We start from the raw sequence: 23,824 nt of genomic DNA, 5'->3' as shown, positions 1-23,824 counted from the left end.
GATACGCTTGCTCACCGAAAACCTTGAGGGGATGAAACTTAAGCATGTTCATCGGAAGGGGAAAAATTGGGTAGGGAAAAATCCCCAAGAAAGAAAGAAAAGAGCAATACTTTAGAACGCCAAAGGATCGCCTAATCTGATAACTGCAAGGTACAAAACGAGATAGGAAGAGAAAAAATACACTTCTAAACAGTATACTTGGCCTTGACCCTGCTCTGCCCAGATTGGGCGCTCTCGGTATGCCCAGAAAATTCAACAAAATCCTTAACACCAAGCTTCAGGACCTCTTTAAATTTCTTGCCAATCTCCATCAAGGCCGCTTCCTCTGGAGTGCCTCCCCCGCCGCCGGTAGTCTTAGTCCAGACGCCGACTCTAAAGAGCGCCTTACGAACGTTGACAACGGCGCCCATGATTTCCTTATCCTTATCGGACTCTAAAGTCTCGCCGATGGCAGCGAGCATGACGTTAAGCCAGAGATCATCGATTGGAGCACGCTTATCCCTGAATTGATATGCCCATTTACCGCCATTCTTGTTCTGGGGATCCTCCCACTCAGGGCGAACACCGGTCTTGAAAAGGTGGTAATCAGATTTCAAACTGAGCTCAGATGTTTTGGTTATGTTATTCTGCAAATAGAGTTGTTTTTCAGCGGTGCAAAACGTCAGGTGGGAGCAAGAGAAACATACGTAGATCCCCCAGAACTCTTCGACAGAATCAAAAGTGACAACCTCCTTGAGTAAGTCATTCCAATTGTTTTCTCCCTAAATAAAAGAGACAAAGTTAGTCACAAGCCCAAGCCAGAGACTCAAGCGAACGCATGAAACATATAGTCCACTAAAATTTCACACAAGATACGGTATGGCACTAACCTTATTGCTCGGAGGCTTGGTATACCAAAGAGTCCACTTATTCATGAGGGGATGTTTGACATTGAAGTTATCAGGAGAGTGAAAGACAGTAAGCTGCTCCTTGTTGCCAGGAAGCCCAAGACCGCCCTCTCCGGTCTCCTCCTCAACCTCGCCGTTAGGAGGGGAGATGGGAATCTGGTCGAGAGGACGTTGCTCGTCGGGAATCACAACAGTCGGAGCTTCGGTCTCGGGCATGATGAAAGTAGATGTAAGTGCGATGTCCTCTCAAAAGACAGGATGAATTTGTAGGGTAGAGGTTGGTTGTGAGAACGAATAGGGGAGCGGGTTGAGGAGGTGGTGGATGAGAGGCCGGTTTGGTTGCAAAAAAAAATTAAAGTTTCAGAGGAAGAGAGAAGTGTCGAAAACTCAGGCAGTCTGTAGGGGAACAGAGCACACCGGAGGTGGGGCTGAAGCCTGAAAAAAAGGAAAAAGAGAGGGGACGAAATTCGCCAAGACAATGCTTTGTTCTTTGAGGTAACACTGGGGCACTATCAAAACGTTTCAACCCACCCTCATCTTTGTCCCGATACAGATCTTGAAGGAAGGAAGGAAGGAAGGAAAACAACACAAACCATGCCCCTCCTACCAACCTTCTCACGGGCTGTGGGGTTAGCTCTCCGACAAAACCATTGCCCGCCTGTTTGGATACTCTCCAGGGCTCAATTACAACAGTGTCGGTTTGCCTCTATCCTTGGAGACTTACGAGACGTGAAGGCTTCCTTCAAGAAGCGGATTCGCAGGGGTCGTGGCCCTTCGTCGGGCAAGGGGAAGACATCAGGGAGGGGTCATAAGGGTCAGAAGCAGCATGGAAAAGTCCCCGCTGGATTCCAAGGGGGTCAAACACCGTTACACATTACACACCCTGAAAAGGGTGAAGCCAATCTGTGTGCTCCATTTCACTTTATCGATGGAGTGGTGTTAAACTGATTGATGGATCGACAGCTTCGCTCTGGACATGTCTCCACTGAATCTCGACACATTACAAAGCTGGATAGACCAAGGCCGAATAGACCCAGCCAAGCCCATCACCTTTAAGGAACTCGTGGATACTAGATGCGTACACGGTATCAAAGACGGCGTAAAGCTTCTAGCACGGGTATGCCATACATGGCCCCCTCCATATGCCCAACTCTCGGTGTCCATGCTAATACCTCAACAGGGCAAACAAGTCTTCAAAACCCCCATAGAGATCACTGTCTCCCGTGCCTCCCGCCAAGCCATAAAAGCCGTCGAAGATGCTGGCGGTAAGGTTACGACCCGCTTCTTCAACAAGAATGGCATCAGAGCCGTCACGCATCCCGAACGCTACCCACCAAACGTACGACTTGCCAACCCAACAGCGCGTAAGGACATTGAGTACTATAGAGATCCGGAGCATAGGGGGTATCTGGCGCATACCCTGAGTGAAGGGGAATCGCCAAGCTTGTTCTGGCAGGCTCCTGGGAAGGCGAAGAATGTGCTCCCCAAGGAGCGACTACAGCAGAGGAAGGACAGGCAGGCTAATAGATTGTTTTAGCCTGGAGTTTGTTCAAGGGAACCGTGTTTATCCCGAGATGGGTTCGACGCAATCGGGATGTATTTAGTGACTGTATGCTATAGGAATGGGTATCAAGCAAGTGAGTGACCCATTCTGGGTCTCAGCAATCCGGTATTCTGCGGTAGATTTGCGCGGAGTCCTACACCCCCGAAGAACCTTTTGCTGGCATACCGGCCAACAATTCATAACATAATATATCAAGTTCCGCTAGCCTACCGGCACGCTGCCAGCCCATTGCTATTCTCAGCAGAAACAAAGTGCTGTACTACGGCAGTACCGTATTGTACAATATGCCCAAGCACTCCCCATAAGAGCACATCCAAACGAACCCCCATTCCGTTTATTGTACTGGAACCAATACCGCATTATCTGGCGAGATTCGCCCTAGTTTATCGCTCGTTCGTTGATACAGGAGCTTCTCCGAAATCCGCCCCAAATTCGCAGCAAAAGTCCTTCCCTTAACCCTTCGCGGCCAAACCAGGCCTGTCTTGGACTCTACCTGACTGAATCGGATGCCTCACTTTAACCCCCGCAGTACTTTATTCCAACGTACTAGCGGCAATCGAATCCTGCTAGATAATGAGGCACTTGTACCCCCACCTCGACCTAACCAACACACAACCCCACCCAGCCTATCGATAAGCCCCAAACCCAAGTGCACGGCCCCTCACTCACAACCCGCTCAACAAAAACTTTCCCAAGCATTGCAGGGAGGAAGGAGCCAAACAGGCAGTTATTTGAACCCCCCCCCCTCGACCTTACGAATTAACTCAATTCCCAGTTATTGTATCATAGTTATAGTTACGCTACTCTACAATTAGGTTACGGTACTGGAGACGTCGATCTTGGGTGGTGGGACGGCATTCTGACCCGAGGGAATTAAATTTTAAAGATTGACTTATACAAGTATTGTAATAACGGCAGCCGCGGGGCGCGGTAGGGAGTGCCGTGGTGGTATGAGGTCTACACATATGGGTATTCGTGAACACCTTGCGAATTTGGATCAATGATATGAGTTATTGTGATACTGGCTGCTGGTATGGCTGGTTATGTATGCACTTACTCGAGTGCGGAATGGTTGCTGTACTCGAGTACAGTAGTCCCTCCTCTCTCCGAAGTTCTCTCTGGATGCCAGTTTGCCATTTTTTCTCCATCACCATCACCGGTATGATACCTCTCAAGAGGGATTTCTAGATTTGGGGGCTTCGTTCTACCGCGGTTATCTGCTATACCCGTAGAAAGGCACCATCATCAAGAAATGCGAGGATAAGTCAGTCATGAGAATCCGGAGGATCAACCGTATGGTATGATAGGGAGTTCGAGATCTACTCGTATGATAGCATCTGCAATCCCTCCGTCCGTATATTGCCGCGTTTTTAGTTAGCCGGAATATTCCGAGGTTAGGAACAGTTTAAGTGTGCACGTTTTTCTACGGTACTGGTCACCTCGCGGCGAGAAGCTCCCCGGCCATAAATTCAACTACGATAGAAAGCATCTACACGATTGCTACACTTGAACTATTCCTAATCTGGGAACTTTCTACGGAACTGGGGAGCGACAAATACAGACTAAGGGATAGTGAATGAAGGACCGCTATTGTAGTATCACAGTACGAGTACTGTACAGTACTCGTATTGGTATCCTCTCCATTGCCCATATTTATTTATTTTCTTTTTCGACTTCTACAGACCTTAATTTACCATCATCTTTCACCAATCCACGGTAATCATCTCCTTTGTTTTTGTTTTTATTGGTTATTTTTTCCCCATTCTCATATGCTAGTATACTATAAGTATCCCGAACGAGATGGAGCACGAGAAAACCTACACAATACCAGCGAATCCCGGTCCCTCCCTGTAGAATACCAGCCAACGTTTGCGAATGCCAGCAAAATGCAAGGTTTCACCTATGGCCAAGAAATAATTCATCTTCTAAGCTGGAAAACACAATCACTCAAAAATAAACCAGCATTGCGTGTATTTGTTAGAACTTTGGGGGAATCTTAGAAGAGAAATGTGATATGTGTGAAAGAATGCGATTTCTTGAGGTGCTAAACAAGGTAATAAAGCATGGTTTCAAGAAAGCTTGGCTCAAGAATTATCCTAAAAAGGAGATTTATTGCCAAATTTTAAGCGACAACTAGCTATCTACCTAATTATTTCTACCTTCAAATAAGTTCTAAAATTTGGAAGTGTTTCCGGTTTACTCTCTTGGATTTTGGAGATTTTTTTTCTACCGAATTTACCTGTGTAATTCTGAAAATAGGATTTGCCCCAATAGCTTTAATATTACTGTATTGGGATGTTAAACGTTGGCTGGTATGATACAGTCGCACCTCGCTGTCCCGGATGGCCAAAATCCGCAGAATCTGTCCGAGACAGCGGATTATCCGGGACAACGGGGTACGTTCTGGTGCAAAAAAATTCAGAGCTCAGAGAATTTCGTCCGGGACAACGGGGGATCCGGGAGAGCGAGGTCCGGGACAGTGGGGTGCGACTGTATTACACTCGTAGTGAATGTCCGTGACGCGCTAGTCTTGAAAGGTTTCCTCGGCCTGTTCAACATTAGAAGCAACAGTCCACCCCACCCGCCCCCATCATTTGTGGTCGCATGCCCCTTCACGCCCGAGGAATACATTTAGCACTAAGGCTACGACCCACACCCACAGCTTACAAGCCATGGCTATCACGAACTCGACACTCGAGTCTAGACGAGTGCAAGAGTGTCTTAAAAAGTTCCAAGATTTTCATTTAGGAAAAGGGGGTGCCTTTCAGTCTTCTGCTGGAGAGAAAGCGCTCACTCTTAAAGCTACCATAAAGGAGTCTCTTGGTTTTTAAAAAAACTTTTACATGATGATGGAGAGGAGGAAGGGTAAGATGCTTCTCCTTATCCATGGTAAATTACTTATCTATACCAACCAGTTCTAGATTCTCTAAATATTCATATTATGCATCCTCTGGCACACTCACCACCAAATATTCCACGGGCCCACTGCACAAAAAAGTACGGTAGTATCAACTCTGATGGAAGGTTTTATTCTTTCAAAGGCCAAACTCACACCTAGTATCAAAAAGAAAGTTAATGTGGTTAGAAACTAGAAGTTCTTTGAGTTTAGTGGAGTACACCATGGCTCAGAAAAGGTTCCCAATCTTGCCTTACAAGTCACCAATGACAAAGAGCTTCACGAAGTGAAGTTTGTTGTGTTGGATTGTCTGAGACCTACGAAGACCCATCGTTGATACCAAGGTATGGCTGGAAGGTACCAAAACAGTTTCCCTGGTTCTGTTAGTTAAACTAGAGGAAAGCCCGGCATACCAGTCCCCCATAAAGAACCTGACCAAGGTTGAGTTATCTGAACTTGGGTTCCCCAACCTTGCTGAGGTTAGGAATGAACCATTTGCTACGAGTGGTTCGTGTGGCCCTGCAATATATAAAGGGCTTGTTTGGATGGGCAAGATCTCTGGCTTTTTGGAGCCCTGGCAACTCAATCCTCTGACAAAATCTGCGACTTCAACTTCCCACATAGTAAGTCTCTTTTTAAGGAATGTCAGGTGATCAAGCTTATCCATATAGGATCTCTATGATATAAGGGATACGGTAGTCCTAATAGCGGTCTCTGGCTTAGCCAACTGATTGATATTGCTTCGATAAATTTGCTTGGCTGGGATTGTGGGTTTTGGGTTTTTTTGAGGTAGGCGAGCTTTGAGTGTTAGTTGTGCGCATTGCTGGTTAGGTGGCTGGTGGCATGGTACTCGTTCAAGTGGATGAGACGAGGTTATCACCTCGTACAGTTCAGTTAAAGTTCGTGGAATTATCAAATTTTCTTTTTCTGAGCCTCCCGTTCACCGCCCGTCCATGTTATCTCGTACTGCCACTGTATAGGCGCTAGTTAAAGCTCTCACCCTAGCCAATAGGTGGATGGGGATAAGCGTGATGAATACTTTGACCTAGAATCTCTTGAGAGCCGTGTTCCGGGTACTGATAATGAATGAGTTTTTGAGTTTTGCAGAAAATGTGCAATTATGGTTATGCTATACTTAAGTGTGCTATTTTATGATATGTATGATACTCGAGCAAGCCACGCGAGTCCGCTGGGCTTAACGGGCAAGCCTTATCGGCAGAAGTCATAGTCATAGAGTATCACTCAGGCTTGGATCCGCATGGTTTCTTTCTTTTCCCCATCCTCTCTCGCGAGGAAGGCGGGCTTGGGAATATCCAGAACACTATGGGAGGTGCCAGTCCTCTGGATGAAAACAGTAGACATAAGCCATCAACCGAGAGGGCGGGCGAGTCAAGAACCACGTGCTATGAGATCGTACTATACGAGCAAGAACGGGTATATTTAGAGAAGCACCTCCGGGAATTGTCAAGCGCAGGCGGAGTTTTGTTCGAGAAAGGAATCTTAATCTTGCTTAGCTAAGTGGTAAGTGGTTGGAGCCATCGGATCAGGTGACGCTTTTCCTTTACTTGTAAATTATCGAACTGGGACCGGGGCGCCTCTGATAAAAATGATCTTGAACCAGGATGGTCTCTCTACCTTGGTTGGTTACATAAGTTATTATCATATAGCATACTCTTCATTAATTTAAGCCTGACTCGATTTTCCGATCCTGATCCTCTGCAGCAGGCCCACGGTACTGACTCCTTTCGCAAAGGGGCTGTGGGAGGTCGAGGTATTGGTTGCCCCATGATGCTACCTCGATTCCGCTCTTTTCCGTTCTAACATAGTATCATAAAGTTCGCACTGTTACTCGAGTTGTTACTGCTGGTACTCGTACTTGTGCAGTGACTACGATTACATGGGTGCACACAGCTGAAGGACGCGATCTCTCCACCACCATCTTCCGCTTTCAAAAAGTCTCGCTTGTCGCACCGCGTTCCCCACATCATCCGGGTGCTCATCTCGATCCCGATCCAGGGTTCTAATACGGTAAACTGGTCGCTGGGCCGGATCCTATCGTGGTACAGAGCATTGTTTTCTCGTTCCCTATGGGCTGGGCTGGAAAAGCTCAGGAATAGTAATAGAGAAAACGTCTAAAATACCATCGATTACAGGGGGGTATGTTTAATATACCATGCCATACCATCGGCGGGGGTTCAGTGGGCAAACTTGGACCCCTCGCACCGAACATACAAAGACCTCTACCTCTCACCCTCAGACATTAGAGGTTCAGCTTGTCAGTGTGGAGCGGGAAGAGAAGGTAAAAAAGGTTTGTTTAGTGAAACATGATCTTATCATGATCAGATTGATAAGAAAAAATGTATTATAAAAAGTAAACAATTCTGCAAAGAAAATTAACTTAAACTACGATTCTGAATAATATCATTTGTTGTTTTTATTAATGTTCTTTTATATTTCTACTTGCATAATGTCTATACAAGCTATAGCTGAAGGGCAAATTTTTGAATCATTTAACACGTTAAAGTTGAATATTGAAGACTAGTCAATTGTGGACAAATTTTCGTTTCAAATTCCTATTAAAAACCGTACCCGAGCAGACTTCCGATGTGTGAACAAGGAAAAAGTTTGTATGTGGAGAGTGTTTGCAAAATTTTCGAAAGAAAATAAAGATGTAGTAGTAAAGATTGTTGTTTCAGATCACTCGTGTTTGGGTTTTTCTTTGCTGAAAGGGGGACAGTCATAGTTGATTAAGGAGGTACGATGACTTATGGGGGTTGAAAAGTCTACCACACCACACCAAATAATCACAACAATTCGCCTACACCACAACGAAAGGTTTAGCTATCAGGCAATATATAGAGCAAAAACTACAATTATATGCACACATCAACAAGAGCAGACCCGGCAGTATTTATTTTTACCAAGCTATCTTCAAGCACTACAAGAATGTAGTCCTAATTTTTAGTCTAACCTTCTAGTACAGGCTGGGTCTGAAGTGTTTTCTCCAGTTTTTCAACCTGTTTTTATCTGTCCTGCCGAGTCACGCCATTCATTCTGTCAAACATATCAATTTCTAGCAATAGATGAGACTTTTCTAAGGTCTCACTATCAGCAAACACTTCTACTACCTGCAACAGTAAATGCTAATAGGCAATATCTTCTATTAGCATGATCAATAGCTGAGAGTGAAAATACAGAGTCTTGGATGTATTTTTTAACCCACTTAAAGCAGGTAATTCCAGAGGTACTACAATGTAGTATTATAAGCTATCATGATAAGGGCCTTTTATGTGCAGAGGATTGTTTAGGTACAAGGATTATACAATTATTATGCTTATAGCATTTACAACAGAGTTTCATTAAAAAATAACATTACTTATTGGAAGGATACCCCTGGTGACTCGCAGATACAGCTACAGAGATATTATTTCTGGAATAGCTGGCACTTCTTTGAGCAGAAAAGCCAGCAGCAGCTGATAATGTTCTGGGAATAGAACTTACTATGTGGACAGTAGCCTATATTCCAGGAGGACACAGAAGTTGATATGGACAGCTTACTTCTAATGCAGTTGAAGTACTTCATTTTGTACTCCAACAAGCCTGGGAACTCTCAGTACTGGACCTGTAATGTGTTCGCAAGGTGCTAATCACCTTAGTGGTAATAGGTACGATAGTTGGCAGGTGGCCTGCTCTACTAGAGAGGAGGCAAGAGCTAGGAACTAAAGGAGGCTTTGAAGGTATACCGGAAAACTAAAGAGTAACTGTTCAATCAAGTATATTGAAATTTTATCTGTCGAAGTCTGCCTTTTCCATCGTTGAATTAGGGGGTCTTTAAATACATAAATCTGTTCATATGTAGCATGAACCAAACTAATTAAAGATATCAAGCTATATACTTTGGTAAAACTACTTAAGTATCAAAATGATACTTAAAACAAATCATAAACCAAAGCCAAGTATTAAACAATACTTAAAACAAACCAAGTATCAAAGTGATACTTAAAATAAAATATAAAACAAAACCAATAATCTAGTACCTGAAAAGCAGCAGAAAAGATTCTTTTTACACAAATTTTTACACCTTTGACTCATTCTATTTTACAGGAACAGCGTGGTAAAGCAATGTGAAACCTATCCTCCTTCTCTCACCATTTCTGAGCATTATTTGTGACTCTCAAAGGTCGTGTTTATATGGTAGACTTGGTATCATGAACATGTAGTTATTCTGACTACCAAAAAACAAATCTACCTTACTGTCAAACTATTGTATATATTCTTCATCTTGGAAACTCTCTTGATTATCATGTTCCTGCTGAGTACTCAGTTAATACTTGCTGAGATACATATTTTGTAAACTTTTGATTAGTTCCTCACACTGTTCTTTCTACTCTACAACACGCTCTTCATTCCTCCGCATCTAATATTCACTTCTCCCCTTTATTACTACTTCCAACACCTCTGCTCCCTATTGCTTTTGACACTACTATCTCTCCTTGAGTTAATCTTTTCCTCAAACTTCTCACCATTACTTATTCTTCTCCTGCTCCTGCTTCTCTTACTCCAATTTTTCCTCCTTCTTCTTTGGCTGCTTTTCCTCTAATTCCTCTTTTTCATCTTTCTCCAGTTCTTCCTCATCCTCTTCTGCTGTTTGGCACTTCCCGCTAGCCATTTCAGCACTAGCAATAGTCTTACAACCTCTCTATATGTGTCCTGTAATCGGTCGTTTAAAAAAATAAAAATTTCGCAGCTCCTAGGAAAACTTCTCATCAATCTAGGAGAAGTCAGCAGCTCTGCTCCTCCTGTGGCTACACTGGTCATAATATTGTACGTGGATAAAATTAACTGTAATACAACAGAGGAAAATCTTCGGCGATGACAACCACACTCACCTACCAGTCCACTATCATGAAAACTAAAAAAAAATTAATAGATGTAAATACATAGTAGAAATTAATATTTGGTATACTATCTATCAGCCTTAATAATTGCCTCTATTCTATCCACCATTAATTCAGCTAAAGTATCAAAAACTTTTAGGTTAAGAAGTTTCCAATAATAAATGATGGCCTCTACTATTGCCTTCTTGACTACATTGACATCATCCTTCATAAGATATAGCAAAGGGTTGTGCTTGTGAATAATGATCATAAACATCAATAATTGACTTCCCAGTAACTTCACTCCTAGCAGAAGAAGGATCAGGAAAATTAGGTAAAAAAAGACCATGAGTTTGACTATAAAAACAACCACTCATTATCTGGCTAATCTCTCTCTCCCCTCTCCTAGCCTTAGGTTCAACACAATCCTTATTCTATTTTTCATATAGGTATCTGAAAATCCATTTTCTCCTCTTTCCTCTTCCCCTTTCTACAGCTACCTCATCTCCCCATATTGCCTTCCTTCTCCACATCTCCTTTGTCTAATACCTATGAGCTAATGCCCATTCCAACCTCTCTTGAGCTAGATCCTTATTCAAATGAACTCTCTCTTGTACCATCCACTTTCTAAGATACTTTTTTTCAAATCTTCTCCTTACTGTCCTACTAGAAACAGTGGAAGTAACTTGTTCAGTAATGTCAGAATAGGTAGTATGACAATTTTTATGAGCTTCCTCTACTATAGCATCCTCCTGTGACTTGGTAGTTTTAGGATGTCTTCCTCTACCCTTATTCTCCTTGCCCTCTTGTGTCCCTTTGCAATTTTGTCTCTGACAGTAGTGTAGGGGATATTAAAGTAGTGGGAAATTTGCTGATATCTCATCTGAGGATCATGTAATCCGAGAAGCCTCTCCCTGGTAAACTCATAGAGATGCATGAAGGGAATAGGTTTTTTGACATGACTGTGAAGAATAGGAGGCATAGTTTATTGAAAAAAAGAATTGAGCAGAATAGTTTCTTCTTAGTTAACTTAGAGTAATTTTTTTAGGTACTGTTGAGAGTGCGGGGTGATGAAGAGGGATGGGTTGCTACTGATTGTTGAATCGTGGTTAATTTTATTAATACACAATACATAATCCTGTTGTGTCTGTACCTTCAAGTAAATTTTTTTTTTTTTTTTTTTTTTAAAGAGTACTCCTTGTGTAACGTGTTCGCAAGGTGCTAATCACGTTATCAGTAAAGATATGATAATTGGCAGGTGGCCTGCTCTTCCAGAGAGGAGGGGAGAGCTGAGAACTAAAGGAGGCTTCGAGAGTGTACTGAGAAACAAAGAAGTAACTGTTCAACCAAGTATATTGAAATACTGTCTGTCGAAGTCTGCCTTTTCTATCGTAGAAACAGGCGGTCTTTAAATACACAAATCTGTTCATGTCTAGCATGAACGAAACTAATCAAAGGTATCAATTGATACTCTTTGGTAAAACTCCTTAAGTATCAAAGCGATACTTAAAACAAAACATAAAACAAAACCAAGTATCAAAACGATACTTAAAACAAACTAAGTATCAAAGCGATACTTAAAACAAACTAAGTATCAAAGCGATACTTAAAACAAACCAAGTATCAAAGCGATACTTAAAACAAACATAAAACAAAACCAAGTATCAAAACGATACTTAAAACAAACTAAGTATCAAAGCAATACTTAAAACAAACTAAGTATCAAAGCGATACTTAAAACAAACCAAGTATCAAAGCGATACTTAAAACAAACATAAAACAAAACCAATAACCGAGTACCCGTACCGGTTACACCTTACATGTATATTACTGACTCGGAAACCTTTTTTTTAATTTTTTTATTTCCTATTATTCCCCAATTAGGAAATTTGCTTTCTGCTTTTGTAATTTTTAATAGATTGTTCCCTAATTGTTCTCAACCTGTGTTTTAGTTTATTTCTTAATAATGCTATCTTGACTCCTCTTCTAACTTCGCATAAAATGGATTACTGGAGTCCGAGGGTGTTGGGAGCTTGTCTTATGCTCAGGGCAAGCAGTCCAAGTTTGCCCACTGAACCCCTGCCGATGGTATGGCATGGTATATTAAACATACCCCCCTGTAATCGATCGTATTTTAGACGTTTTCTCATAGTAATATAACCCTTGCATTAATGATGGAGCATACCCAACCCGAGAAGAATACAGTACGGCACTCAGTACGAGTACTTTAGGTACAGTGGGACATGGTGTAACGCTTGTGTATTGGTGTTGTACCGGTACTGTAGAGTACGTGCGCTAGGCAACCGGTTCTCCGAAGTAAGGGCCGATTTCGATCATGAGTGTCATGGGGTATATATATATGATGTTGCATCTTGCAGTCAGTCGGTCATGGACTCCCTGGTAGAAGTGATCATAGACACAGTGATTCGGACTGAGTGATGATGGATGGGGTTGAGTCGAGAGGGATGATTGGTTGGTCAAGACATTACATGGTTGCCGTAACATTACATCCATGATAGTGTATAGCTGTTAACCTTGCTCCAGTGGTGGGAAAGATGGGTTACTGCAATATAGTAGACTGTTTTGTTTTCTTCTGTCGTGCTATCGTACCGGGTAAAGCAGAAGTATCTGGCCACATGGTGCTGTGCTGGTATGACACTGTTTATTCTACTCGCTCGCACTTGGAGGGTGGGGATGAAGGGGGTTAATAGCTCGTTACTCGTAGAGCTCCGGACCCCCGTTCCGTCAGATTCATATCCTTCCTTCCTTCCTTAGCCCCTTTTACTATCTTCCTGCTGTTCTATCCCCTCTTTCCCTCCTCCGTTCCTCCTTCCCGCTCCTTCCCGCTTCTCCACGCTTGCTTGCTCCCCCAGATCTTCCCCTCCAGAACAGTCCAATTTTAAAGCCGAAAACCAAAGCTCATCCCTTTGAGCTCCAACCCTTTCCACCAATCAAGCCCGTCGTACCATAACCACTCATACAATAGTGTAATAATCTCGTGACGACACCTTCTAAAGTCGACAGGTCTCAGCCATTTTTTGTTGGGGTGTGCCGTTGCGGCAAGCTTCCTTTCTCCCCTCGCCCCATCTTCTCATCCAGCCAGTTATTCGCCTTACCTGACCATTTGTATCATAATCACGCCCACACTATTATATCTCCTGTTCGGGTGCTCTTGCGTCCTGTCTGGCCTGGTATGTCCATCTGATGGTGTGCTAGTTGGACTTGCTGTGTTCTTTCCATTCTACCTGAACCTACCTTTTTCCCCCTTTCTCACTCGCTATCCTTTCTCCCTTCTTCCTCCTCCCCCTCCACTCCGCCATGCACCGCACCTGTTAGTGCGTCGTACTCGTACTCGTCGCTCACGGAGGAACAGGATCTCCTCGTTACAATACTTTACACCTACATACATACATACTTACCTACCTACCTGTCTACCTACTTACCCACGCTATTAGTATCGGTACCACTTATTAGTAGTGGTAAATATAATCCGTGTTTCCATCAATCAGGTCTGCGAGGTTTCAGACTGAATAAGTGAAGAAAAGGGGTTTATCGGCTCGGTAACCTTGTTGCACCTCACACCCAATAGGACAAACGGGAACGAGATGCATCCGTCGCCTTTCCCCCAGACATCTGGATCGAGTAGTTCCCAGCCTGTGAATTTTGCCAGGGGTCAGATGGCGCCTGCGGCAAGTGGCATCAATACGGGAGGTTTGTCATTGTTTTCTTTGGATTCCTTTGAATCTTTAAATTTCCCATTGGAGAATTTCTGGGTCGTGCAGAAAAGGTGTTTGTGGTTTGAAAATGCTTGGGAGGGAGATATCGGGATGGGGAGTATGGGGAGAGGTGTGATGGATAGTAAGCACGTGCACTAACACTTTACAGAAACCGATTCGTGGGTTGAGGTAGCCTCTCACCCGAGTGATAGCGCGTACACATCCTCATCGGACGAACACATTATAACCGCTGGACTTCAAGTTTCCGCCGCACGCCGAAGACGCAGATCCACGTTCCGCGATGTCAAACCCTCCCACCCACAGACCGGCATAGCTCAAGAATCTGAGGATGGCCCGTTAGAAAACGGTGAGGCAGAGGAAGAGGAAGAAGAGGAAGGCGAACATATGGGATCCATGATCAACGAAATGCCCATGAGCTCGGACGGGTACTCATCTCCGGGCGATGAAGAAGATGATAGTGATGATGAAGCGAGTGCTTCACATGATGCGTCTGCCCCGAGGACAGTGTTTTCGGCGTCCTCTCAACCACGCCCATTTCAAGATAGGAGTCATATGGTGCCTACTTCTCGCCGTCATGGACCCGGCGGGTTTAACATGTTCGCCCCAAACCATGCGACGGATCATGACGAGGCGTTACGGGCGTCGTTGTCTACACTTTTGAGCTGCGCGGCGGCGGCAAGGGGTTTGACCAAGTCCCCTCCGCAATCACAGGCTCCGGGTCAGGCACAGACCGCACCTCAGCAGGGTGGAAGAGTGGCAGTAGAAGGTATTCGTGTGGTCAGAGAGGACAACCTCCCTAGCGAAGCCAGCGGTTCAGTAGGCGGGAGGAGCAGACGCGGATCTGTGGATTCCACAGCGGATTCTACGTCCTCCCCCCCATCCCCACCAAATAAACTCCCCTCCAAGGACACCGAGGAGGCAAGGAAGAAGACCCGGCGCCCCGACAAGAAATCTAAATCAAAAACCCGTTCCAGGTCCTCCCGTCGGCAGGAAGCCTCGGAAGGTAGTGACTTGACATCCACCCTTGGCGTCTCCTATGCTACACTAGCAATCTCAGCCGGCGCTATCGTCCTCCTCAGCGCAATCACCTTCTCGGCCGGATACGCCATGGGCCGGGAGGTCGGAAAGTCGGAGGGTGGGCTATTGGGTCGGATCACGGGTAGCGGGTCAGGAAGAGGCAAGGCGGTTGTTAGAAGTTTAAGTAGAGCTAGCGGGGGGGGATTACGTGGTGCTGCTGGCAGGGGGATTTCGATGGGTGGTGGGATTGGGAGCGTTACTGCTTGAGTAGAGTTTGTGGACTAGAAATAATTTCTCATCGAGGGATTTCACAATACGACGAATGATATGAAATTGGTGTTTGGTTTTGGCTCTCTTTCTTTTCTTTTCCTTTTCCTTTTCTTTTTTTATATTTGGGTTGACTGGGTAGGTTGGGCTGATTTGGTTGGTCAGCCGGATAGGTAGCTTTCGTTCCTTCACTTTATTTTGCCGTTTGTGGCCGTCATTTACCTGTTTTATTATGGTTAAAATTTTTTGCGCCCTCTATTAGCACAATTAGCACAAATGTTCGTAATCCATTTCGCTATAGCGGTATCGTACAACCCCCCCTTCGCCATGGCATCCTACCCAGTTACAGTAATACTATTATAATGGCAACACTTTCACACCTCCAGCCTCATTTTATCCGTTCAATCATTCATTCATCCATCCTCAACCCCCCCACCCCATCCTCAAAACCTCGCAGTACTGCCTACCCGTGTCAAGCACAGACCACTCCTCCCCCTCAACCCTCCTCCCCCCGCCCTTCCCCACAAACGTAAACCGACCAGCCGGCCACCCTAGCCCCTCTACGAACCCGCGAATCGCCCCCTCCGCAACCGCGAGCAAGCTACACGGCGCGTACTCCACCTCCACCAACACACCCTTCCATACCTCACCCTGCAGAATATTCGCGATGCGCACCTTGAAGTCATCCACTTCGTACGCCAGCCCCTCCCCACGCAGCGTCTGTCGAAGGCTCCACAACGCGGATAACTTTGAGCGCACTAACAGGTCGAATTCGCGGTCCAGCGTCACGATAGCTGACGGTGTCAAAACGATGAGTTTCCCCGGGAGGTAGGGGAGGTCGAGGTATTGCATGTAGTTTCCTCCTGCGGGTGGTTGCTGTTGAGAGGATTGGGAATGGGAAGTATGGTTGTTGGATTGCGACGAGGTGTTGGCAGTGCTAGTGCTGGAGGGGATGGTTTCACGGAGGAGGCGATGCTCCAGGGCCCATTTTCCGGCGAAGAGGGGTTGGTGGCGCTTCCCCAGGCAGTCTGCTAGCAGGGGGACCATATTTTGTGGGGGGGTGGTTAGGGGGGTGTTTATCCAGTAAATGCTGGGGCATGTTAGCCGGCTCGAGCGGGTGAGGGGGAGGGGTGGGAAGGGAAGGGGTGGGAAGTGTATGATACCCGGTCACTGGCATTGTCGCGAGAATGGGTGGTGGGATCGTCAAGGTAGGTATTAGGGGGGGTATACGAATATTGGTGATGAGGTGGGGCGAGTACTGTAGCAGGTAGAAATGTGGTAGTGGGTTAAATTTTGGTCCTCGGTGGCTGTGGGTGGTGGTTGCTCCGGAATCCCTTTGATATTGATTCGGCGCCAAGACAAATCTTGGACGTTCGACGGGTTGATCACACCTGAGGCTCAACCCATGAATGTGGGTGGAATAATGGAACCTCACACTTTGACGTCCAGAATCCCCCCCTTTGGATAAAATTGGGGAAATCACCCTGGTATCATAAAAAAAAAATTACAAATGCGAATTAAAAAGAGATATACAAGTATAATATAATATCTATATATATATATATCAGACCTTACTAGGATGACATGGACAACTCCAACATCCCAGTTTGATGTTCAATCGACTTACCTCTCTCTCTTTCCAGCCTTACGGCAGTACAGCACTGCACGTCACGTCCTCGAGGAGAGCAAAAGTATGATATAAACATGTCCCGATCATCCAATACTTGTGAACGCCCACAACCCAACATTGCCAAAACGCAGCAACCCTGAACGAAAAATCCGGGCGGAGCGCAAACTAGAAGGAAGGAAAAGAAATGAATGAAAATTTACACGCGAAGCACCTAAATAGACGAAGAAAACAAAACGCCATAGTGAGAAGATAAAATAAAGACCGCAAGCAGTAACCCCCCACGCCTCGGGACCCAGTGATGTCGGATGGTAGGCTACGGGGGTTTTGGGTTTTTCCATGGATTGAATGTCTGTTTGTTGTGGAAATACTTGTGTGTGCGGGGCATAGATGTCGTTCTGGCGAAATTTGCAGGTCGGTTCGATATGTGGTGGGGTAGGTGGATTGGGTGTGAATGGTGGCTTGTCGTCGCTGCCGGCGGTTAGGGCGGACGTGTAGAAGTATGATATCGTATCATAAATTGGGAAGACGGGGGCGGCGTGGCATGGGAAGAGGGATTGAAAGAGTGGCGGGCGGGTCTTCGGAAACACTAGGTTCGGGGGTGGGTAGACTGACAGATGGTATTAATGAGGGGTAATCAGAGCACAAAGTTAACCCGGCTATACGACATAAAGTGTGACAGGTATCTGTTGTATCATTTGCACGGGAAAAGCGGTGGGTCGAAGATATGGTTCAAAAAATGGGTAGCAGAGAGGTGATGGAACAAAGGAAGGTCTATAACGAGAGGGCAGTGCATCGATAAGGTAAATTCAATAAAATGGACAATTTTAGAAAGAAATTAGGACAATATGATACCCCCCAACTTTTAAATATCCACAAGATATCGGATAATTGCACATGTGTGGTATAGTACATTCTAGGGAGATGAAAGATTCTACGTCTGGGGGATTTTTCAAGCTCAGGAATGGGGGGTAACCTAGGGAAAAAGGAATAAGTAAAGAAAGAGATGGCAGCAAGGCAGTATCGTAAAATTTAGAGGCCGGGAAAGATGTAGAGGAGGGTGAAAGGTAGGGGATGGAGTGAAGCTGTGAGCACGGTGCGGGGATAGCCCATACCCGCGGTCAAATATTCGAAGAGGGTAAAGAAGCCTGTAACTCGTCAACCCCAGGCCAGATTGGAGTTGCGGGTTTTCAGGCTTGCAGTAGATCCACCACACTTCCATGTCCCTTCACAGACGCATAAGAGAGTGGTATCATGTGATGTCATGTGAGAATTTTGTCTGGTCTGTCGAGGTTGACATCCTTCCGCCCTAGTCGTAGATCCGCTATTGGTTCACGCCCGCAGTGGCCCATGGGAGGAGCCCTACCCTCATTGTTGGGCATTGGAGCTAATATCTTCCTGGTGTGAAGAGTTGCTTAACCACTGAATCGTGTCCTTTAATTGTAGCCCACAAAAGTGGTGTCCTGCCCTTGTTGTTTGGCCTGTCAGGGTTGACATCTTTCCGGTCCAAAAGCTGCTTAACCACCGACCCGTGCCCGTTAATTGCGGCACATGAAAGTGGTGTCCAGCCCTCATTGTCTGGCTTGCCGGGGTTGACATCCTCCCGATCCAAAAGTTGCTTAGCTACTAACTCGTGCCCGTTAATTGCAGCCCATGAAAGTGGTGTCCTGCCCTGGTTGTCTGGCTTGTCGGGGTCCACGGCCTCCTGTACCAATAATAGCTTCACCGCCTCCTCATGTCCGTTTCTCGCGGCCCATGTGAGTGGCGTTATACCCGCAGAATCCTTTTGGTTAGGATCACAGCCGCTCATCCTTAACAAAGCAGTCATAGCCTTGACAATCCCAAAAAAAGATGCACAGTGGAGTCCAGTGGACAATGAAGGGGCGTCGATATCACGGTCATAATTGGATCCCAATGCTACCCCCAGTAGTAATCTAGCGGAAATGTGGTTCCGTACTGGCCCAAGAGCTCCATTGCAAGCAATACCGCGTGATCTGTAAGTTCTCTATTTGCGTGTGTGCCCCAATATCTTGAACAATATAGAAGGAAGGGCATGCTTGAGGGTTCGGGTTTCAGCTTAGCCGAAAGGGCCTTCACCTGGTCCGAATTTAGATAGGTCAAGCAGGTTTCCGCCATTGCCGAGTGAGTTCGGGCGAGAAGGTTGGGATGAGTAGAAAGGTGCTCTCGGAGTGTGTCGTGGATCAACCGGACAGTCGAGGCTTTCTTATCCACCGTGACTAATCCCTGACAGGAGGCGAGCAAAGTCTCTGTCGCAGGGACGTTATCGCTATTGAAATCTGCAGAACCAATCTCTACAGCTAGTGCATGACATAGTTCAGCTACGTGTAATGGCCGTTCCGAATGACATATCCACATCAAGGTGGCCATAGCAAGTCTTGCTTTTTCCCCGGACTGAGCTCTTATCCGTTCTAGAACTAGAGTTGCGGAGTATGCATCCCCCAACCCTAAGCTATCTCTCATCGCATTAAGCCTCTTTCGTCTCCGATAGATCGTCGTTTCTCCTAGGATTGCTTCGACCTTGAGTGAAGCCAGAAGGAATCTAGGTTTGAACCCGTCAGTATGTAGCCTACAAAGGTTTCTTGGATACCCTACTGCTACATACGTTTTCGAGGTCTCTTTGGGAATGCTCTTCATAATATTATTCTCCAACCCACCATCCATCGCCTCGGGAGTTGTGTCCTTCCTTAGTCTCGCACGCAGATATGTAACTATATCCTCATCCCTAGACTCTACCAATACACTACTTGTTGTTCTTTCCCCCAGCTCCCTCTCAACTACTACCCGGATGTGTGGCCTTCCGGTCATGGATATTCGAGTGTTTGGCGACCTCTGGAGAAGTTGTCCCAATGCATCGAGGGCTTCGAGTTGATGCTTTGAGACACATTCGTCAAGAGCGTCAACACATATGAATGTGCGTTTTAAAGATTAGATAGTCAGGAACATCTTCACGAGATCAGGAAGCTGCAGTCCTCGGCCCCCAATCACCTTCTTCTGGTCCCGAAACCTCTGGGTGATTTCTCCCGGCATTACTTCTAGCCCACCAAGAAGCTGTTTGAGGAGGGAGCCGAGCATATTCGTCGGAGACTGCTCCTCCCGGCAACGCTACCAGTATATGCAACTACGAGTACGATAGAATTGTTCCGGATACCGGTAAGCAGATAATCCACCTAGACTATTTAGTTTCCCATTTCTCCCATTCTTTTTCATATCACCAGAAGCCACCCACACAGTTTAACCACCTCTAGTTGACTGCCGCTCTTCAAGGTTGATACCCACTATCACGCCAATTTTGTATGTATCTATAAAACAGAACTTCTAGGCCATTACAACGCTTCACGACTACATAACATTTCCCGCTTCTGACCAAAGTGGGTGGTATTTATCAGGGTATGGAAAGACTCTTGGTGAGATCCCAGGGCCTAGTAACTTAAGACCGTATAAGAACATGAGGGGGCAATTTACACAACGTGGCTTATAATAAGAGACTTTCATAGATTTATTAAATTTCAGTCAGGTAGTCTCAATGCATACAAAGATGTTCTATACTCACGGGGGATGTGCCATAGCTTTCAGCTGCATAGGTTCTCTCGCTAGCACCTTAGAGCAATAAAACGATGTTTGAGCAAAAAAGCCATCATCACAGGAGAGAGTATAACATGAGGAGGAGGAAGAGTCGCATTCCTCCTAGAGAGGGATACCAGTAGCCTCTGCTTGGTGTAATTTAGTCAATCGCACTATGAAGCGGTACTTTGCTCAAGTGCTCGTACTCGAGTACTGTGATGCACTGGTGTACTATGATGGCTCGTTCTGCACCAGCTACCCCAGTAGAGTGACATCATCTGGCTTAATCCTCTCTATTATAATAGCGGGTGTCCTACCTAGGCAATCACTCTCGCATGCATGGATTTTTTTTTGGCAATAACTCAAAGAGTATTTATTACTCGTAATTTATATCATAGCTTGATATCCATAGTCAACACTAAAATCCCAGTCGGGCCTCATCTTATTTATCTAATCCCCAATGTGGTCATAGTTTTGATTGATTCCGAAAACCCTATATACAATACTGACATGATAGAACATTATAGCAATCCTATTCTGTCTATAATAGGTAATTTGAGCACAAGTAGACGTGCAGCCATCGTAAGAGGCTCCAGGATAAGAAAATAAAATGCAAAACTTTTGAGCCTGGCGTAGCAGGTAACACTGGACAAGGCAAAGAGCCAATGGCCCCACATGACAAATAAAAAGCCCCCCGGAAATAATCCCCAAAAAATGAAACGAAATCCACAAGCCGCTAGTCACCCACAAGATATTATTGAGCCCATAGACTATTTTGAGCTACCATGAAATCCGGGCGTGCGGTGTGATAGGCTTTGGGGCTTATTCAAATTTCTGCTTCTTTCCTTGGAAGTCTCCAAAGCCACCACGGTTTTGGGATTGGAATCTTCCTCTCCCACCACCGGGCCCGCCGCGGCCACGGCCGTCACCGCGACCACCACGACCACGGCTGCCACCACGGCCACCGCGGTCAGTAAACCCGCCACCACGACCGCCACGGCCACTAAACCCGCCACGGCCACCACGGCCACCGCCACGGCCACCGCCGGCGCTCGGATCGCGGGGGGTAGAGAAATCAGTACGAATGGCTCTGCCAGCAACGAGAGCACCATTCATTTCTTCAACAGCTTTACGAGCAGAATCAACCCTGTCATACTGGATATAACAAAAGCCCTTAGGTTGACCGGATTCGCTAAAAAAAAAAACCAACATCAGTATTTGCAAAACCCATATAAACGACCAAACTCACGGATCAGTTGGAATTCTCAATCCAACAATGTTTCCAAATCCCTCAAACTCAGTTTGAACGATTTGCTCATCTGCCTCGAAGCTCAAGTTGGCAACAAACACGGTTTCAGACTCGGGGCTCTTTTGGTCGCCATACAACCTAGAGCGGTCTTGGCGAGGATTCTCCGGGCGAGGAGCAGAGAAGTCAACGTTAATAGTGCGGCCATCTATATCTTTGCCCTTCATCTCTTCCAGCGCCTTCTTAGCTGCTTCATTGGTAGTATATTCGACATACCCAAACCTGTGGGGGTTAGAATGGGGTTGAACAATAGATAAATGAATAAATAATTCAAAACGCACCCTTTGGAACGACCGCTCTCACGATCAGTGACGACGCGCACAGCGGCGATCTCACCGAATTGCTCGAATTCATTTCTCAACCAACCTTCATCAACGTTCCATGACAGTGATCCAACAAAAAGATTTTTGGCTCCCTCCTGAGCGGAGGATACAGTTTTGACCTTCTTTGGAGTGGGCTCGGCCTCGGTGGCAGCTTTGCGCTTCTTGGAGCCGGACCCCGCCCGACCCGAACCCGAATCCGAAGAATCCGAAGAATCCGAATCGGATTCGGAATCAGATGAGTCGGATGATGAATCTGAATCAGCGCTAGCCTTCTTGGCAGACTTGACCTTAGCATCTGACTCGGAATCGGAGGAGTCGGATGATTCTGAATCAGAAACGGCCTTCCCGGTAGACTTGACTCGGGCATCGGAATCGGAGGACGAGTCAGAGTCGCTATCGGATTCGCACGAAGATTCAGCCACCTATCTTACGTTAGTTGCATGCTATCATATTAATATCATGAAAATTCGTACTCCCACAGTCTTCTTGGTGCCATTGACAGCCTTGACAGGAGCTGCCTTCTTGGCAACTGGTGCTTCCTCTTCATCAGAGCTAGAGTCAGAGGAAGAATCGGAATCGCTACCGGAACTGGAAATAGATGTGGTCTCCGACGCAGTTTTAGCCTTTGGCGCTTCTCCGTCAGAATCGCTATCACTATCACCACCATCACCATCGCTACAAGATGCATTGGACTCGGAATCAGAAGAGTCTTTTGCGACAGCCTCCTTTCGTTCAGGCCTCTTAGCCACAATCTTTCCGGCCTCGGGCCTCTTGACTTCTACCTTCTTTACCCCAACCTTCTTAACCTCGGCCTTTTTAATGGGCTTCTTGGTCTCGACCTCAGATTCGGACCCGGACTCGTCACTATCAGATCCAGAGCCAGACTCAGATTCAGACTCAGAACTATCTTCAGACTCAGAGGACAGTGGAGTGGGAGCCTTGGCCTTCCTCTTAGGTTCGATATTCTTGGTAGATTGAGTGGACCTGTTCAGCCCAGTCGCCTTGTGACCTGAAACGGTTGAGACAGTTTTTTGGCCCAACTTCTTCGAATTGGTGGATTTAGTAGATTTTTTGGTGATAGCCCCCGACTTGACCGACCCCAAAACATCTTTCTTACCCGCCTTGCCATTGGCAGTAGGCTTCGCGAAGGGTTTTTCCTTGGCCATTGTAAATGCGAACGTTGCGTGAAAAAATTGATGTAAAATAGAAAGGATAGGAGCTGGAGATGCTAGGAAGTTAACTTTTGAAGCCTCTGGAGGAAAGGGGGTGAGGGGGAGATTGGGGAGAGGAGAGTAGGGGGTGGTTGCGGGAGGGGGTAGGGAAAAATTTTCCGCCTTTTTTTTTTCCTCTGCAGGAAAAAAAAAAGAGAAAAAAAAAAAAAGGAAGAAAAATACCCAGAGAGGAAACAGATTAGACGCAAACCGTCTCTAGTTCTCTGGTATCTTAGATATGCCCTCAGTAGCCCTCAGAGTATATAAAGCCCTCAGATTGCACAAAAAGTGACGATAAAGACCTTTTCTTTGCAAGGTCAAACAAAAAGTAACCCTCAGAAGCCCTCAGTACCCACAAATCAAATTGCCGGAAATACCGACAGTATGATATAGATAAGATCAAAGCCCTCGGTAATGGAACAGCCAAATGCCAACTGAATTGAATGCCTCAGATTTGCAGAGCGTCAACACAACTTCTGTCTTGAGAGATGGGGACGTATGTGCGGCGAAGAGGAAGGAGAGAGAAAGAA

At 45.8% G+C, this 23,824-nt stretch overlaps 4 protein-coding genes; 2 read left to right on the top strand and 2 right to left on the bottom strand.

Annotated features, from left to right (window-relative positions):
• GSTUM_00009184001 (uncharacterized protein) overlaps window positions 1–1,282 on the bottom strand; it is a 1,496-nt gene extending 214 nt beyond the window's left edge. Inside the window, exons 1-3 of the mRNA XM_002840540.2 lie at window positions 870–1,282; window positions 687–761; window positions 1–626 (exon numbers count right to left, since the gene is read on the bottom strand). The exon at window positions 1–626 is cut by the window's left edge and continues 214 nt beyond it. Of these exons, the coding sequence (XP_002840586.1) occupies window positions 186–626; window positions 687–761; window positions 870–1,103 (750 nt within the window). The 5' untranslated portion in view covers window positions 1,104–1,282 and the 3' untranslated portion in view covers window positions 1–185.
• Window positions 1,283–1,481: 199 nt separating this feature from the next.
• On the top strand, window positions 1,482–2,520 carry GSTUM_00009183001 (mitochondrial 54S ribosomal protein YmL10/YmL18; the record flags this gene model as incomplete). XM_002840539.2 has 3 exons in its annotated part: window positions 1,482–1,792; window positions 1,851–2,004; window positions 2,068–2,520. 3 exons carry the CDS (start codon window positions 1,482–1,484, stop codon window positions 2,422–2,424), a joined length of 822 nt encoding a protein of 273 aa, XP_002840585.1. The 3' UTR covers window positions 2,425–2,520.
• Window positions 2,521–13,123: 10,603 nt separating this feature from the next.
• On the top strand, window positions 13,124–15,559 carry GSTUM_00009181001 (uncharacterized protein). XM_002840538.2 has 2 exons: window positions 13,124–13,935; window positions 14,110–15,559. Exons 1-2 carry the CDS (start codon window positions 13,830–13,832, stop codon window positions 15,243–15,245), a joined length of 1,242 nt encoding a protein of 413 aa, XP_002840584.1. The 5' UTR covers window positions 13,124–13,829; the 3' UTR covers window positions 15,246–15,559.
• Window positions 15,560–20,899: 5,340 nt separating this feature from the next.
• Window positions 20,900–23,249, bottom strand: GSTUM_00009180001 (uncharacterized protein; the record flags this gene model as incomplete). XM_002840537.2 has 5 exons in its annotated part: window positions 20,900–21,646; window positions 21,704–21,982; window positions 22,042–22,244; window positions 22,371–22,505; window positions 22,557–23,249. 5 exons carry the CDS (start codon window positions 23,247–23,249, stop codon window positions 21,277–21,279), a joined length of 1,680 nt encoding a protein of 559 aa, XP_002840583.1. The 3' UTR covers window positions 20,900–21,276.
• Window positions 23,250–23,824: the final 575 nt, after the last annotated feature.

The sequence above is a fragment of the Tuber melanosporum genome (genome assembly GCF_000151645.1).
Source record: "Tuber melanosporum whole genome shotgun sequence assembly, scaffold_53, strain Mel28".
Lineage (NCBI taxonomy): Eukaryota > Fungi > Ascomycota > Pezizomycetes > Pezizales > Tuberaceae > Tuber > Tuber melanosporum.
This window is presented reverse-complemented; position numbering and strand designations above follow the sequence as displayed.